Raw genomic sequence first — 17842 nt, 5'->3', positions numbered from 1 at the left:
CCACCGACATTCGTGGTCTGCTTGGCGAACTCCCGGTGCTGAATCAAGACAAATATATTCTTTATGCTGCTCATGCAAAGCTATCCTAACTAGAGGTCATCCCAAGTTATGTCACTCAACTTGTCGGCAAAGAAGGAAAGCATCGGCTTGCCTCTTCCAGGTTGAAACTTGAAATGATTTTGCCTGCCCACAGTTGGCATCAACGTGTTGTAGCCGTTGATCCCCGGTAACAAGCTCATCCTCAACAGAACGGCTTTGACGGTCTCTGGTCTCTTCATCTCGACGCCTGGCTGGAAGTCCATACGAACTGTGTTTTCGTCATGAAACTGATACGTGATCGCCACGAGAGCAGCTGCGATCGGAGTTGCGAATGAAGTTCCGGACATTGTCGTCCAAAGACCACCAGGTTTGGGCTTCTCAACTATCTTGAGGCCTGTCTTCTCGCTCTCCTCCCTTAATTTCATAGGCCACGTAGACTCAATTTCGCAGCCGAGAATGCTGAAGCCGTAGTCTCTATTTGATGATAGTGGTTGTGGGTTCATCGTGGAAGCGTTGCCCTTGTGATCGCATGCGAATATTTTGAAGACACCATCCATTCTGGCTGGTAGGGAGACATTCGCCCTTGTGTTCCCGAAATTGCCTGCTGCACATAGCATGATGATGCGATTTGTTTGCAAAACATTTGATACTGCGGCTCTGATTTGTCCAGTCATGTCAAATTCGTATCCAATAGACATGGAGATAATGTCGGTTTTCCACGTCTCAATCGCATAAGATATTGCCTAGAAAACCATAAATGTCAGCTGCCGTTGCCTCCATCAGAGAAGCTGCTTAGACCATACCTCTGCTATTTTTCTCGCTCGATCACGATCATGGTTCATAGATGCCTGATTCCGGCATACCCGCGCCACTGAAACTTCTACGTCAGGAGCTAGACGCATTACCAGACCGACTATAAATGTCCCATGACCGTCTTCATCTACTGCAGCTTCAGAAGCGCCCTCGAAGTCTTTGAAAAGCGGTATGTCGGTGTCTTTGCGGTGCCGTCGCCATCGCTCGTTAATGTAAGGATGGGTCTCGTCGACCCCGGTATCGATAATAGTAAGACGAATGCGATCCATAGTCTCCTCATTGAACTCTTCTGGTAGGATTTTGTCACGAAACTTTAATGATCCATCCCTCACTAGGTATCAATAAAAGCGTCAGCAGCCGAATATTCAGCCCAAAAAGGAGAAAAGGAAGAGAAAACACCACAAGAAGAGGACCCTCCAAGATGTGCTTAATGCTGACTTACGAATTGTTTGCAGACTCTGATGTTGGTCTTGCATCGAAGAGAACAGGGCCCAAGTCGGAGTCTGTTGATGGAATCATCACATCAGTATCAGGTTTGTATTCGATTCTGCAAGCCTCCATCAACTTACCGGTCTCAGAGACCTCAGAAAGCCCAGTCCCTGCCCTGGATACACCCCGTTGAATAAATGTGTTGACTTGTTTCATACTCTCCATCGTCGTGGCTGACCTCCTCTTTTCTTCTTCATCTTGCTTCTGTTGTTGGGCCTTTCTTTCTTCGTCCTCTTTTCTTCGACGTTGCTCTTCGTCTGCCTTCTGCTTCTCAAGCTGAGCTCGCTCTTCGTCCTCCTTTCTTCTTCGTTCCTCTGCAATAGCCTTTTGCTTCTTAAGCATAGCTCTCTCTTCTTCTTTTCTCCTCTTCTCCTCAAGCCGTCTCTTTTCTTCCTGCTCATACTTCTAACGTTGTACTTCTCTCTCTTCCTCCTCTTTTCTCCTTTGTTCCTCTTTATCAGCTTTTCGTTTCATAAGTAGAGCCTTCTCTTCCTCTCTCTTCTTCTGAATCCGCTCCCTCAGCTTTTTTCTTTCCTCCATCTCTTTTATCTATTTTAGCCGCAGTTATTCAGCTTCCTTTCTTGCTTTCTCCTCCCTTTGGCGGTCTTCCAATATTTTCCTCTCTTTTCTTTCTTCAAGTAGCTTCTTCTCCATCTTCTGTCTTTCAAGCAGTTGCTGCGTCAAATTACACCATTTAACGATAGTCTTGTTTCGCCTCTCGATAATGAATCGTCTTACCCGTTGTCTGATTCTTATCAGGACCGTTTTCCATCTCTTTCGAGCCAGTAACCGCCGAGATAGTAGATACCACTCCTGCCGTATCTGTCTCTTACGAGGTAAATCCCGTCGAACTTGCGAGCGTACTTCTGCAAGACACCTCGCCCACCTCGCCCTCGCCGCCCTCGCGAACTGTTCTAGATACCCTTGCCAAACATGTCCAGCTTCGTTTTCGACAGTACAAGCGGCGTCTTTCTCATATGGTACAGCCGTTCGGAACGCCTCGATGCTGGACTGGACATTGGAGTAAACTTCATTTCCGCGCCTCTTGTCCTTAAGCTCCAAGACATAAAGGCCTGTTAGCCTCAGCCTCTCCAAGGTGAGTTCTCTCAGGTCATCAACGCTTTGGTCGCTGCCGGCTTTCTGTAATGCGCGGATCTTGATCTCGAGAAGCCTTGTTCGTTCTGTGGGTAGGCTGGACTCGTATTCGAGCAGCTCGTCGCAGAAATGTAGCACATCCAGTGCATCGTCGCTGACTTTGGTGTTTTCTTGGATATCCATGTTTCTGAGGGCCAGGTCTAGCGCTTCGTTATTCACTCGGGTGGCGTCTTCCAAATTGTTCCCTTCTTTGTGCTGCATGGCGATTTCAAGCAGGGTATGAACGAGCTTCTGTTGGGCGTCTCTGATAAGCAGCGGATCTGTCGGTTTTGTTGCCTTCCTTGCAGCTACGACTTCGCGACTGAAGTCCTCAGCACGTGAAAAGTCGCCGGATGCAAAAAGACAGCTGATCAAGTGCTCCTTGGCGAGTATGATATCTCGGTCGGATCTTGAAAGCTTGTTGATGCCTTCCCAGAGAAGAGCGTCCATGATCATTCGTGCTGCTTTTGATGCGTTGTCCTTGTTCTCCTTCAGCATGCCGGCTGCTGCGGTGACGACTCGTTGCAAGTCGTGTCTTTTGAGATTCCTGTGCTCCATTATACTCTGCTCGCTCCCATTCGATACGCCGGCCGCTTCGTCGACAGCTCGTCGAAAGCTGTGTCTCGTGGGATCCCCGCCCGTCCTTGGCTCCGGCTTTGATGTGCTCTTCCGGTCTGAACCATCAACTTTGACTGGGGATTGACGACTGCTCCTGGTCCTCTGAAGGTATATCTCCCTGGTCTTCTTGTCCTCTGCTGGCTCGCTGGCAGGTGAGAGGCCACGTTCGTTTTTCTTCGCCCCAGAATTGGGGCTTCTGCTATGTCTGCCTTGAAGTTTCTCTGAAAGAGAGAAATGAGAATCGATGTCCATCTCCTTGACCGAATCATTGGATTTGTTGACCTCGTCAATGCACCGCTCGCTGTGATCCCATGTGCTTTTCTGTGACTCGGACTTTGTGATGTCGACCTCGATGTCTGGCTCTCCTAGTCCCGGGGCTAAAAATAGGGAGATATCAATAAGATGATCTCTGACATGCCTTTCTAGAGCCTCCTGAGCTTCTTTGAGGTCTCGATCTGAGTAACTCTCCTCGATCTCTACTGGGAAACCTCCACAGAAAGGACACTCCTGTAAGGGGTGCTGGTCATGAAGCTTGCTGTGCTTAATCAGAGTTGGACGAAGTGTGTCTATGATTTGATCCTGGTGGCAATCTATGAGATGATTTTCCAGATCTTTTGGTGTCAAAAACACTTTCATAGAAGAAGTTGCGTTTTCGCAATGCCAGCAATGCCACTTTGGTGGAGAGTGCATCTCGCGCATGTGACTAAGCCAACCGGTATACGAGCCCGCACACGTAAATGGCAATGCACAGTCGTCGAATACACAGAAGAACGGCTCGAAATCGCAAATTAGATGATTTCTAGTTTTCATAAATATTAGCAGCTTATAGACCACACAGCCGTCGCAACTTACATCCATTGTTTCTGCCCGCTCACTTCGTGGGCTGGGTGAATAAGAAAACAGTATGGGCAAGTAAAAGAATTATTTCCAGGATCTAGCTTTGGTATTGGAGGCAACTTAGACAAAGAGACCTTAACAGATAAGACAGACTCTGGGCGTTTTGTGTAGCCTATTGCTGGAAGTCTTTTGAAGTCAAGCTTGGTTGCCACCGTACTCGACATTTTCTCACTTGGCTCGACGCCAAGCACATTGAAAGTGGTTGCAGACTGAGATGGCAGCTTGTCGGCTGGCGTGAGAGGTGGTAACGTAGAATCGTCTTTCTTCTCATTATCTGAGGCCTCGCTTTGAGGCAGATTGGGGGCCTTCTCTTGTAGCGTTGAACGCTTTTTTTGGTGCTGCTCGAGGTAAAGATGCCGAGCCCAACGTGTTGCTATTGACTCCGCCATGCGTTTGCGTAGAATCTCGCTCGCATGGCGAAATAGGTGGTCAAACTTCTCGCGTGCGCATCGTTCGAACAGTTGGTACACTTGTTCATTGGCCTTCAGGTTTTTGAAGCGCTCAATGCGTTCGTTCCGATGCTGTGTGCCTGCTGTGTACACAGTCCAAGCTAATTGATTGAGGCTGTTGATGCAGTTGTCAATCGACGACCATACTGGCGATGCATGTGTGAAGGCGTTGTCCTCGCTGGGTACTTGAGATTCCTGAAACGAAGGGTCATATGAGCGATCTGAGGAGTTATCTGAAGAATCGTCTGATGCGTTCTCTGCTGAGATTTCTTCTTGGCCTTGCATATAGCATAGAGCCTTATCTGGGATAGATTTGTCAGATTATAAATACCAAATTGTCTTCAGGCAGGATACACTTACCGGTATCGCGTTTGAGAATCACCAGTGATTGCCTGACTAGCTCGTAAATTTCGGGCACACTTTTCAGCCGAGAGACAAGCGAGTGATGACCTTCACGGAACACCCCTATATTTGCTGCCCAGATATTGAAGCTTGCCATCAACTCTGTTGCGTAGTCCTCGTTGACATCGTCAGACCAATTGTCAGCCGATAACTTGTGGAGAGATGTTCGGCATTCAATCGACAGCTCTCGAAGATCTGACATTGTCTCGGCCGAAGTGCGAGATCCAGGAGGGTCTTCACCATCGCCTTCCATCGTGGAGATGAACGGCGTCAAAGGCTCCGTAGCTTTTCTTGGATTGTGAGGTCAGAGTCAATTGCAATGCGCGGCGCAATGGAATTAAGCTGAAAAGGATTTCCCCTCAACTCAGCCGCGCTCGAAAAGCCAATGAGACCTTCCTGTTTGCGCGATTACTGACGTCCAATCATGTATCTCGGCATGCAGCTGGTTGGACCGCACAACCATAAATCATGCCACAGATTGCTGTGACTAAGCAGTTGTTCCAATGTTTTCCCCGCCCGAAAACACCGACAGCGTGATGATGGAACTTCTTCACTCCCTAATACAACGCCATGAGGGCCATGCGCCTGCCGTCGGCCGCCCTCTGGTTCGCGGCCCCGCCGATGTACGACACAGAAGAGATATATGACCTTCTTATCGCGATCATCCCTGCCTTCGATGTGCTGGCTGATAGTGTATGCACACGACTAGTGGCGTCCGACAGCAGCGAAACAATAAGGGATTTCTACCATCATTTCAAGACCAAGATCTTCATCATACGAAAGGTTCTTCGGGTCTGGAACCCAGCTGAGCGGATTGACAAGTCCTCTGGAGATGAGGATGAGTTTCGGAGGAAGTTCTCAAGGCTCTTGCAAGCGCTCGAGTATCGCTGCAAGTCATGGAAAAGTGACGAAGCCCAAACAACATGCGAAAAACTCCATCTCAAACCCAGGGAGAATGAGCTTTATCCTAAGCTGTGCGCCTTAAAGGGAATCCTGCCCGAACACGACGACCCCGATCGAAAGCTGGTCAAGCAGCTGAACGATCTTATTCGAATCGATAATAAAAGTGCGCATAAACGAAGTTTACTGCTGAAAAACCTCGATGAAGCATTTCACTATTTAAAAAGCCAGCACAAACCCGAAAGAGATTCCAGTTCACCATGCCCGATCAAATTTACGGAGTACCCCCTGAAAGAGGCGCGGGGTCTCAGCAAGATGCTCTTCAAATCGATTCAGAAAAATTGGTGTTGCCAGTGCCATGGTAGTCCACCTCACGCTAGACGCCAATTACGCTTGAATCTAACCGAAAACCAACGATTCGAGACGGCTCCAATTGAGGGGCAGTATGGACCTTACAGGAACGCCCTCTTCCGCGTGTTGTTTCCTACTTCCAGCTCACGTGGAAATGAGTGGCAAGACACAGAGATTGCGGTGAACGACATGAACCCAGAGTAAGTTGAGGACTTACTTGTCAACGGATACAACTAACTTTCATATAAGTCTGAAACGACTCGAGCACGCTACAGATCGCATTTGCCAGATTGTTCAAGAAGTGGGACACCGAATCCGGCCAAAGATGGCAGTGTTCAAACGCGGCTCGTTCGAACACGAATTGTGGCTGCTGGATCCCGACATTGAACGAAAAGGTCGACTATCACAGCTGCGAAACAATGACTTCAAATCCTTGAGAGAACTTCTTCGACCAAAGGAGGGACATCACCGCTCATTGCTGTCTACCGTAGGAACCAGAGATCGTCTTATTCTTTGCTTCGTTCTAGTTACATCTCTCGTGCACTTTGTCAGAGGGCCATGGCTTCGATCGAGTCTTGACGGCGATAATGTTTGTTTCTTGGTGTCCCAGTCACGAAAGGTGCCTGATATTACCAAGCCTTACCTCACAACAAGCTGTTCTTCTCCGAAACCGAGCGAGGCACAACGAAGGTTGAATGAACCACATCGATTTCCAGACATTCTCTCCGTGGGAATTCTACTTCTCGAAATCATGAGCGGGGCATCAATCAAATTCCAAGAACCATCAAACCGCTGCGTTGACGCACTCGATTACATGGACGAATGGATGGGGATTTCTAAGGCCGACCGGTCAAGGACCATTCCCAGCGGGGCCTACCAAGCCATTTCTGCATGCGTTGACCCAAAGGAGTTCAGAAATAATATGCTTGATAAGATGTCGGTAACCGATTTTGAGATCAGAAAGTATATTTTTGAGAGAATCTTGTACCCTCTGCAGGAGGCTCTTTCAACCGCCTATAACATTGAGACGGGCACTCTGCACAAGGAAATCTCTCAAATCAAAGCCGGTGTAACTGGTTCATTCGACCATCAGGATGAGAAGGGCAAAGAAAAGTAAGAATTAAGGGACCGCTATTTTTCCTCTGCTGACGAAGAATCGTAGGCGAGATGCAGCCACCGCATGGCGCACGCACCTGAATGATGTGTACGACGTGTTTGATAAGTGCGAAGAGAGATTGAATTCATGTCAAGGTTTATCAGACGCGGACAAAAAGGCAACTCGGGCCAAGATCGCGGTCCTTGATACCGGCCTCCAGCTTCCGGACATCCTGTGGGAGAACTACAAAGAGCGAATAAATGTCAAGCAATCAGAAGACTTCGTTCATTCCAAGGAATCAGAACCTAAGCCCTACTGGAGGGTTGATAATGACGGCCATGGCTCTCGCGTGGGGCAGATAATACTCGACTTCGCTCCTGCAGCCGACCTGCACGTTGCCAAGGTGTTCGATACTCGAGCCGATTTGTCAAATCACGACTTGGTCGATGAAGTTCACGAACGCATTGTCAAGGTAGGGTCTGTTGAAGCACTTGAGGAAGTCGCATATTAATGAGCCTAGGCAATCAATCGTGCGACCGACGAATGGCAGGTTGACATAATTATTATGTGCTTTGGATTCGACAAGCCAATACCTTTGATCCGTGAAGCGATTGATAAAGCTTCGAAAAGCATAAAACCACCCCTGTTTTTCGCAGCTACCCGTAACGATGGCGCTCATAAACGCATGGCATGGCCGGCTAGAGACCGCATGGTGATTGGTATCAGCTCGACTGATGGATATGGAACCGCATCTTCGTTCAACCCTTCAGCAGAAGGTGAAGAGTCTATACTCTACACTTTTGGCGAAGGTGTCCCTGTCGAAGTTGTTGCTCCCAATAGCCCCGACGAACTCATCACAAAGTACATCTCCGGGACCTCATACGCCACTCCTGTAGCAGCAGCACTGGCGTCAAGCCTTCTGGGTTGCGTCCGTATGACGTTTGCAACATGTTTGCCGGAAGACGAGTTCCAGCATATTCCACAGGACTTGCAGGGGCTGAGAGGTATGTTGGCCGTGTTGAGGCATCGTATGCAGAGGGAGCATAACGGCACAAGAACATGGAGTCTGCTCCCTTGGGATTTCCTAAATGTCGAGTGTTTCGTTGAAAAGAAGATTCTGCAGGACATAGCCGAGGTGCTGTCCTCGTATGGTTGATGACTGTATCTCTTATCCAGCTCTTTTGGCCCTCTGGCCTTGTCATACTATCTTCAAGTTCTAGTCTTATATCAAGATTTTCATAGCATTTTTTCCTTGTTGTAGATGGAGCTTTATGATGGAAACATGACAAATGGTGCGACGTATCGGTTGGAATAAACGACTTTGCAAGAGAATGTTTCTGTATAGACACAGGAAAAAGCAGCTAACTTGATCGTCTTTGCCAACTTACTCAACATTCTCCCACGTGTCCGCAAATCCTAGACTTCCATCGATTTCCTCGACATCAAACATGTCCCGAATGTTTGTCTCTACTTCATCAATCTCCCCCTTCTCAAATACCGCGCCTTTGACAAAAGTGCTGTTCGAGGAGGTCCCCGCACCCTTTTTGGGTTTCATCTTCAGCAGTTGGTAGGCGAAGATATAATCAGTCGAACCGCCGTACGAGATGCCTCTCATGTTCTTGGACTCCCAAGTCGCCTCATGTCCTACATCCACAGGCGCACCCGTACTCGTCCCATCCACCTTAATGTCAGCACGCGCTGACGTCTCGGTGCTGCTTGTAGTGGCGACGCTAGCTCCCCTCGCAATCTTGATGCCGGTGATCAGATAAATTGGTTTTCGCCAGTGGTGCACGAAAAGATAAGCTCGAACTCCGACATCCTCGAGTACTTTGGCAAGGTAGTCGTCATCTGGGACGAAGTACTTGGTCTCCAGACTAGCAAACTTGTGGTCCTCCATTGATTCTTTGAGCTGGCCGAAGTTCAAGCCCCCTTGGACAAGTTGGAGGCATTTTGCCCAGATACCAATACTGCCAGAGCGTAGCTTCTCCAAGGTAGTCTGCCAGTCGGTCTTCTCCCCCTCATAGACCTTGGGTGGCGGAATGGGATCAGCGCTGCTCTTGGGAATTCTGCTCTGAGGGTTCTTGGGGTCTTTGATCAGCCGCCCAAGAACAACTATGTCGGAGTCTGCGGGAATGTCCCAGTTGGGCGACGGCACGTAGGTCGGCGTGTTTGAAGACATGACGATGCTGTCAGTGGAAGTCGGCCGGGCGGGGTACACGCAGGAGTGGGACACTGTGAAGTCAGAGGATATTGGAGGGGCAACTCTTGAAGATGCGGGATTGGTTCTCTTAAATAGAAGTGCTGCGCCAGCATGCATATCTGTCTGAAATCACCTGACTTGGTATTCGGCCTCCGCTCACCCACCTTCTCTTGCATTGCTTACTGCATAAAGATTTCCAAGCAAGCGTAGATTCCATTGCGTGGGATAGACCTGTTGCTCTTCTACAAGATGATCTCCGATAGTTTGCTGTTGAAGTCGCCGTCCAGTCGTAAGAAATCGTCGTAAGAAGTGTGGTACATATCGATACTCTATGTCAGCCAGTGTACATGTGGCCTGCGATTTCGAAGCCGCTCAATAAAGCGCAGCAAAACTTTTCTTAAGCTCAGTTTCACTCTTACCAACGAAGAACACAGGCTGCGTTGGACGGTCATTCGCTTCTGAAGCCCAACTGGGGGCCCAGCATGTTATATGCAGCGAAGTGGAATCGACAGCGCAAGGGTTGTATCGCTACTAGCGACGATGCTCTGATTTCCAAGGTTTCATCTTGATCCCGCATATCATTACCTACTCGTTATTTCCAAGACACAATGGTATTCATGAGATGATGTATAACTATATCAATCATGGTGTTGAATACATCGACGCTATGGAAACCCAAATGTTAAGCCGGGACCCCTGTCTCGCTAATTCGACGGCGCTAAACACGACAGAACTCCCAGCGCAACATGTACATCACCCCGGAAGACTTTCACATCCTCGGATATCGATTATGGATGTATGGGTTGATGGTTGACAGTACTTCAACATATTGACTCTCAAATGTCCACCGGACAACTATTTCGACAGCAGGTTTTCGCGTCCAGTCCACTTTGTGAACACAGCAGCAGATTATGTCTAGGCATTTCTAGCTGGAACGTATGACCCGTAATGGCAATTCTACATTATGAATGATTAATTACATTATCTTACAGTTCATCCTTTCCGACACCTGTATCTAGTCATTTCGCAGGCTTGCACTCCCAATTATCCGCATTCTTCGGGCCCGAGCCGTTGTCCTTGAACGTATTACGCAACGGGTACCTGCAATGTTTGCGCTGGAACTCAACACCCTGATCCGCAGAGTCGTTAACGAACTTGGTCCCCTTGATCGTATCCGGAGCCGCACCGCTCTCAACCCAGTTCACGACGGCCGCGAGGACATTGTGCTCCGCGTCGAAGGGCAGATTATCCGCAATCGAAGCCGCGCCGCCTCCCTGGCCAATGACCCACGCGCCCGGCCCCGCGTTGCAGTGGAACATGCCCGAGATCTGGAAATACCGCGCGAACTCGTCCATGCCCGCGTTGTCCAGCTTCATCCCCTTGAGCAGGCGCTCGTAGAAGACGGGCGTGTGGAAGCTCGTGATCTGGTTGTCCTGCAGGCCGTGGTACATGAGCAGCTTGCCGCCCCTGTTCTTGAACGCCGACAGGTCGCTCGGGTTCGTGCGGACTCCGCCCGGGTTCTTCTGGTCGGCGAGGACGCCGTCCCGCTCGAGCCTGTACGTGGCCGGGTCCCACTTGGGGTCGTTGTGGACGGCGAAGCGGAACCAGTTCTGCGAGAGGGCGAAGGGCTTGCCGCTGTACAGGCCGTCGGCCGAGACGAGCTCGCTGCCGGGGTTCATGGCGGGCCAGAAGAAGGTGCCGTTGGGGTAGTTGGTGGGGCTGAAGATCTTCCTGACGATGTCGATCTGGGCGTTGGTGAGGCACTTGCTGCGGTCGGCGGTGCGGGAGTTGCACCTCAGCCGCTTGGGCTCGAACACGCAGCGCGAGGGGTCCTCGAGGATGCCGTCCTCGGCGCCGTCGAGCTTGTCGCACTGCTTGAGGATCTCGTTGTGGATCGTCGTCTTCCAGACCTCGGGCTTGATGAAGTTTGGGGAGCCGGCGGCCCCGGTCAAGGGGAAGAAGCCGGCTCGCCAGGAGTAGAGGTTGTTGAAGTCGACGGCGGGGGCGCCGGCTACGATGCCGTCAAAGTCCTCGGGGAACATGTCTGCGGCCTGGATGCCCTGGCGGCCGCCGAGGGAGCATCCCAGGTAGTACGACTTCTTGGTCTCCGTCTTGTACAGTGACTGGACGAGCTGCTTGCCCGCGACGACGCCCACGTGAAGCCTAAGAGTATTCTTGAGCAGGGTGACGGAAAAATTGGGCAAATAACATACGCTCTTGAGGCAAAGTCCAAGACCACCTCGTCGTTGTTGAGGAATTGAGACGCAGTAGTCCCGTCGTGTCCGTTGTTCGTGCCAACAGCCGCAAAGCCGTTTGCAGTGGCATATGCGAGATCCTCATGGTGAACGCCTAGTCATCAAGTCAGGTCAAACGGGTCGTCCAACTCACACCTCGACTAGGAAAAGACTAAGAAAAGACTTACATCCGTCAAGACCTCCACCACCGACAGTAACCAAACGACCGTTCCACTTCTCGGGCATCCAGACCTCGGTCACAACCTCCGACTTGCCCGAAGTGGTGACGTTCATGGCAACGCGACAGATGTTCGCTCTAACGACCTGGCTCGACCGGCCGCAGGACTCGCTCTGCTCGGGGAACTCGAGCTTGGTGCCGGACGACGCGAACTCCAAGACCCGGATCTTGGAGTTCTCGACCGTCGTCTGCGGGGTGAGAGCGAGGCAGTCATCCTGTACCGCCGCGAGCGAGGGCGCGGCGAGCGCGAGGACGGCGGCGAAGGCTACGAGAATCATCTTTTCAGCAGTGAACGCCAAGAAACAGTACTGAACTTCGACCTAGTCGAGGATCGAGAGAAGAGGATCAGGAGGAGAGAAAGACCGGGCTTAAGTAGTGCATTCTGGTTTTTTTTTTCTCGGCTCAACGGTGTAGTTCAATTAGACCGTAGCTCAAACTATCATGAGGGGAACCCGGTTCCGGGCGGGGTAGGTTGGAGAGAAGACCGCGAGGGGAACGGGAAATTGGAATCCATCCCATATTTACCGCGTCGCCCCATGTTCGGGCGATCCCCTAAAACAAGTAAGCCAGTGCAAGACTTTAGCTTCGCAGACCGTCAGGTACAGCATTTCGAGACACTCTGTGAGCTTTTTCCCAGCAACGGAACCATGTGAAAGTAGCCATCTGAATTTTTGAAGATGTAGGGAGTCCGTGATGAAAGCGCAGAGAGTGGGAGCACGGTTCCAGGGCTGAGGAGCTACGGGCCACAGTCTGGACGCTATTGCATGTGGATCAGCTGGGGTAGCTGTGAGCGAGCTAGGTTTATCCCCGCAGAGCCAGGTCGGTAGTTCGTTGGCTCGGCGCCTTCGATGCCGAGATCCTGGGACTTCAGGGTCTCTTCTGTGAAACAGCAAGATCCAATAGGGAGCGACGGAAACGAAACGCGCAGGCAGCGATCTGGTGGTGGTCGGGCGTCATAACGTGCATAGGGGACTTGGTGGGCGGTTGGTTGCTCGAGCAGCTATGTTTAGCTTGAGTTACCTCGGCACCCAGGAACCATTCGCTCCGCGATTCTTCATGGTGGTGTGATTGCGCGAATGACCACGAGGCGCTGCCTAGCGTTACAGCATATCCTCGGAGAGATAGTGTAGGCAAAGTTCATGTTATTCCAGCAAGTCATCGGCATAATCTAATTCAAACAACACCGAGAACGATAGTCGTGAAGGACCGAGTTCCAGGACATTCGCTCACGTGCTGTTCCGACTCAAGATCTCCGATTTTGAGTGCCTCTCAGACAAGCAATCGAATACCAAAACTTTCGGGTGAATGTCTTGATTGGCTGATTCTCCACGCTGTTCCCCGTTCAGGCAATCAACGCCCGAAAAGCTTTGCGCCAGAACGGAGGTACGGCGCCGGGCAGGCCCGGTCAAGACCCACAACCGGGTCCCGTGCTTCGGAGGGAGCACCGGACCCAGATGTTTGCTACGCAACTGCCTAAAATCTTCAGGCAGACCTTTGACGACGAAACGTCAAAATTCGCTGTTTCTGCGGGCATTCCTCCTTTTTCCAAATCACCAACCGCCAATTGACGTTGATTTTTTTCGTGTCCATGAGCCACAGTACCAGCCTCGAATCGACACTATCCGCCCACCAACAAACCAACACGGTTCATCCTAGGCATCCAGTAACATCCAATCCTCCCCTCTCCAACACCAACACCAACCCCCCCCCCAAAATGCCAGTCCAAATCCAAATCGTCTCCGACCTCCATCTCGAGGCCACAAAAGCCTACGACTACTTCGCCATCCCCCCCAAGGCCCCCGTCCTCGCCCTCCTCGGCGACATCGGCACCCCGGCGAAACCCCACGAGCCCGCCTTCCTGCACTTTCTCGCCCGCCAGCTCGCCGCCTTCCGCGCCGTCCTCTTCGTCCCCGGGAACCACGAGGCCTACCGCTCCAGCTGGCCCGAGACGCTCGCGATCCTCCGCGCCTTCGAGACGGAGGTCCGCGCGGGCGCGGGCGCGGCGCTGGGCGAGTTCGTGCTGCTCGACCGCGGTGTGTTCCGGGTTCCGGGTGAGGATGTCGTCGTTCTCGGGTGTAGTCTTTTTTCTCGCGTCCCGCCGGAGAGCCGTGAGGATGTGGGGTTCGGGTTGAATGATTTCTTTCAGACGGGGGATGGGTGGGATGTTGACGCGCATAATGAGGCGCATAAGAGGGATCTCGAGTGGTTGAATGCGCGGGTTGGGGAGCTCGAGGGTTCGGGGGTTGAGATTGTCGTGTTTACGCACTGGAGTCCTTCGAGGGACGGGAGGGCGGCGGATCCGAGGCACGCCGGGAGCGCGATTACGTCTGCGTTTTCGACGGATTTGTCTGGGGAGGTGTGCTTCCGGAGTAAAGATGTCAAGATCTGGGCTTTTGGGCACACGCATTTCAACTGCGATTTCACGGTTGAGAGGGAGGACGCGCCGGCGCTGAGGTTACTTGCGAATCAGAGGGGTTACTATGGCGAAGCTGGGGGATTCGACGTGGAGAAGGTTATTCAGCTGTGATAGCTTGCATGGAAGGCTCGGTAGATTTGAGAGTACATAAAATTTACAGGAATGCGTGCCCGAGAACACGACGAGGCCGAGGCGGTGGATCGCCGAGAGGCACCAACCGCAGCCCCCGAAACCCGGCGGTGTCCCACATGTCGTGCGACATCTCAGTCTCCTCGTAGCCCAGAGCGCGCAGGAAATAAACGACCCGGTATTCAGATCCCCCGTCGTCCCCCTGGGGTGCCCTGCGGGCATCGCTGCCCGCCCACTGGACGATGAGCGTCTCGGAATCCGGACGCCCCTGCGTCATGAGCTCAGATGGGTCCCCTATCATCGGGAACAAGGACCTCGGCACGGCGCCGTGTCTGAATCTCGCCAGCTCTCCGAGCTCGAAGGCGCCCGGAGCCCGCGCCGGGGTGGTTGCGTTGCTGAGATAGGCGTCCCTCCTCTTCAGGTCTTCTCAACATACGTTCCGCCCTGGGCCGCGTGGGGCCTCACCGCGGATCTTCTTCATGGCCTCTTGAGACTCTCTGCAGGCGAGGATGATGTGATGACGGGTCGGCACAGGAGCGACTCGTCGCGTGGCCAAGGGCTCTGTACCTTCTTTGGCAACGGCAGTCCAAACGTACGGCGACGTCGACAGCGCTGAGGTCCAGATCTGGAAGCGTAGTTCCGCAGGCAGGGCGCCGAAGCTTTTGAATTCCGTCGGTGTTGACATGCCGGGCGAAGAGCGTGTCTCCAGGTTTGAAGCAGCGTTCTTTTCTAGGCAGTGTTTCCAGGGACGAAGTGGCTGCCCAAACGCTGAGCGACTGATGCCATTCTTACCTTCTCCACTAACACGATGGATTTCGGCCAGGCTCACTGTATCGCCATTTCGCGATCCACGTCGACCCAGCTCTTCAGACTGTTGGTGTTGACAATCTCGCTCCGATCAAGGCGCGATAACGCCCTCGTAAAGTCGCGCATGTACTCAGCAGCCCGCCGCGCAGGACGCTCGTGGGCGTCGAAGGGGCAGTTAAGCAGCGTCACCGCCACGTCCCGGACTTTGTACGTCTGTTACTCCAGTAAGCTACCAACCAGCAGATACCAGCGCCTCGGTACAGTTGCAACATACCAGATACAAGCCGTTGGGCTCGAGATAGATGTACGGAATGCTATGCAACAAATGCAGCATCTGCCGACAAATGTCCTCCCTCTCGGCCCAGTTCGCCTTCAACGCCGCCGCGACGTCCTCGGCCCCCATGGCGGCGGCCGGCCCGATCGCGCTCTCCTGCAGCACGACGTCGACCTGCTCCAGCAGTATGCTCTGCAGCCACAGGTGCGTGACGTGGATGTTCGCGCGCATGATCTCCGACTGGCCGTGGACGATCTTGGAATGCTCCGACGCTCGGCCCTGTTGATCCACTGCCGCCGTCGCCGCCGCCGGGCTGTCGTAGCTCGACGACCCGGCCGGCTGGCTGTCCCCCGCGTCGTACCTCGGCGTCGCGACGGGCGCCGCCGCCGCCGCCTCGAAGCTCTCGGTCGACGCGGCCCACTGCCGCATCGGCCCGGGGGCGTCGTCGAGCATGTACCGCATCTCCTGCAGCAGGTCGCGCAGGCGGGCGAGGCGCACGGCGGGGCCGCGCCTGAGCTCGCACTCGCAGCCGGTGTTGGCCATAGCCTCCTGCAGGCCCTTGTGGAAGACGCGGGAGTGGAGGATGAAGGCGCTCGCGAGGGTGACGGGGGGCTCTTGCGCGCCGCCGGGGGTGCCGGGGGAGACCAGGGGGGGCACGGGGGGGATGACGCGGGTCTCGAAGATTTGCTCGTCGTCGACGGCGAGGGGCATCAGGGCTTCGAAGTTGACCTCGCGGATGTCCTTGGAGTTGAAGTAGGTGAGGTGCTCCGAACGCCCGCTCTGGACTTTGGTGTGTCTGAGATATGTTAGTCGTGAAGTAGCGAGGCGGGGTATCAGGATGGAAGTCTCACGCCCATGCATAGAACAACAACCAAAAGGCCTTCTTCCTCAGCTGTGTCTCGATGCAGTTCAGGCCTTCGTAGTCGGAAATCCGATGCAGCCCCAACAATTTGGCGAGTTGCATAAACTCGATATCGAACATGCGGCTCCGGTTTGCCTGCCCCGTCTGGAAGCACGCCACGGACAAGACGTACGAGACGGCCCATTTCCTCAGGTTGATGTGGTCCCAGTACCTGGCGTCCCTGTGACGGGTGGCGAGCTCGGTGCAGCAGCTGATGAAGGCGGTGCGTGTCTCGAAGCGGATGCCGGCCTCGGGGTCGACGGCGCGGTAGACGCGGAAGCGCGACGGCAGGAGGCCGACGGTGATGGCGACGAGGCTCATGAGCAGGGCGAAGAAGTCGCGGTCCGTCACGTCGCGGTTGTTGGCGAGGTCGTGACGGAAGGTGGGACGGTGGACGACGGGGACAAGGACGTAGACCAAGTCGAGGTAGTCTGCCATCATGATGTTGATGAGGGCCCTTGAGCAGAGCTCGTCTGTCGGAAAACCTTGACCGGATACCGATGGCGAGTCGGTGCTGGCGGTGACGGCTGTTGTGCGTGGTGACGGGCCACTGATGATAGGGTGTGAGGCTTCATATGGCGACCTTGCTTGCGAAGCTATTGGCAAGCAAGGTTCGTCTGGAGGTAAGACAAGGAGTGGCTCATGAGTCAAAGTTGTCTGTGAATCTGACCTCTCCGGTCGAGGAGTCTCGATCTCATTTGTCCGCTCACAGTCACTCAGATCCGACATTGACGGGAGACGTTTCCTGCAGGGTGTGTAAGCGTACATGCACAACATGGTAGCATCGTCAAACTAAACAGATAAAGTCCCCTGTTACCCCGGATCGCTCACCTTCGCTTCGGCCCCCGAGGCCTTGTGGGCACAAGGAAGCTGCATACGATTCCAAGCCGGAGGCAATCGCGGCACTGCGCCTGAGATCCGGCGACGGATGGAGACTGGGCGTCGTCAAAGTGGCATTTCCTCCTGCGGGCGCGACACGCATCGCATGCCCTGCTGGCTAAACTCGCCCTGGCATTGGCGGTAGCATCCGGCGTTTTACTGCTTCTTCTTCTCCTAGGCGATACTGATGGCTGAGGACTTGATCGACGCATGCTGTCGGCGACCCATGATGGGGTGGAAGAGAGGGCCCGAGAGAGTGGTTCGTTTCGGCGAAAACGCGGAGAGAAAATGAGGGGGAGAAATGGGTGAAGAATGCGGAGAAACCTCTCTCTTTTTTAGTGCGTGGGTGCTAGGATCCCGGAGGCGGGTACGGATTCCCCTGGCCGAGTATTTCCGGGGTCCCCAGCTGGATTTCCACTTTGCTGGTCATTTGACATGGGATGGCGGCCTTGTTGGAGATCGGGTGATGCTTAGGGGTTTGGGGGAGAATCGGACGAGTTCCGAGATGTTGCCGTGTTGTGCGGAAAGGAAAGGGGTGGTGGGACTAGACTTATCCGGAGTGAGAAAAAAGATCCG

At 53.2% G+C, this 17842-nt stretch overlaps 6 protein-coding genes across 6 annotated transcripts; 2 read left to right on the top strand and 4 right to left on the bottom strand.

The window, feature by feature from the left end:
* Positions 1–89: 89 nt before the first annotated feature.
* CkaCkLH20_03397 (uncharacterized protein) lies at positions 90–3003 on the bottom strand (the record flags this gene model as incomplete). The annotated part of the gene is made up of 2 exons (XM_038886116.1): positions 90–640; positions 2301–3003. The coding sequence occupies 2 exons, from the start codon at positions 3001–3003 to the stop codon at positions 90–92; spliced, it is 1254 nt and encodes a 417-aa protein (XP_038748625.1).
* Positions 3004–6843: 3840 nt separating this feature from the next.
* On the top strand, positions 6844–7699 carry CkaCkLH20_03396 (uncharacterized protein; the record flags this gene model as incomplete). Its single annotated transcript, XM_038886115.1, has 2 exons — positions 6844–7205; positions 7255–7699. The coding sequence occupies 2 exons, from the start codon at positions 6844–6846 to the stop codon at positions 7697–7699; spliced, it is 807 nt and encodes a 268-aa protein (XP_038748624.1).
* An 873-nt stretch (positions 7700–8572) lies between these two features.
* On the bottom strand, positions 8573–9367 carry CkaCkLH20_03395 (uncharacterized protein; the record flags this gene model as incomplete). The annotated part of the gene is made up of 1 exon (XM_038886114.1): positions 8573–9367. The coding sequence occupies one exon, from the start codon at positions 9365–9367 to the stop codon at positions 8573–8575; it is 795 nt and encodes a 264-aa protein (XP_038748623.1).
* A 1040-nt stretch (positions 9368–10407) lies between these two features.
* CkaCkLH20_03394 (uncharacterized protein) lies at positions 10408–12138 on the bottom strand (the record flags this gene model as incomplete). The annotated part of the gene is made up of 3 exons (XM_038886113.1): positions 10408–11551; positions 11602–11737; positions 11811–12138. The coding sequence occupies 3 exons, from the start codon at positions 12136–12138 to the stop codon at positions 10408–10410; spliced, it is 1608 nt and encodes a 535-aa protein (XP_038748622.1).
* Positions 12139–13574: 1436 nt separating this feature from the next.
* CkaCkLH20_03393 (uncharacterized protein) lies at positions 13575–14387 on the top strand (the record flags this gene model as incomplete). The annotated part of the gene is made up of 1 exon (XM_038886112.1): positions 13575–14387. One exon carries the CDS (start codon positions 13575–13577, stop codon positions 14385–14387), a length of 813 nt encoding a protein of 270 aa, XP_038748621.1.
* Positions 14388–14430: 43 nt separating this feature from the next.
* Positions 14431–16828, bottom strand: CkaCkLH20_03392 (uncharacterized protein; the record flags this gene model as incomplete). Its single annotated transcript, XM_038886111.1, has 5 exons — positions 14431–14828; positions 14871–15181; positions 15235–15425; positions 15487–16282; positions 16338–16828. The coding sequence occupies 5 exons, from the start codon at positions 16826–16828 to the stop codon at positions 14431–14433; spliced, it is 2187 nt and encodes a 728-aa protein (XP_038748620.1).
* Between the last annotated feature and the right edge of the window lie 1014 nt (positions 16829–17842).

Source organism: Colletotrichum karsti (assembly GCF_011947395.1).
Source record: "Colletotrichum karsti strain CkLH20 chromosome Unknown Scaffold8, whole genome shotgun sequence".
Taxonomy (NCBI): Eukaryota; Fungi; Ascomycota; class Sordariomycetes; order Glomerellales; family Glomerellaceae; genus Colletotrichum; species Colletotrichum karsti.
This window is presented reverse-complemented; position numbering and strand designations above follow the sequence as displayed.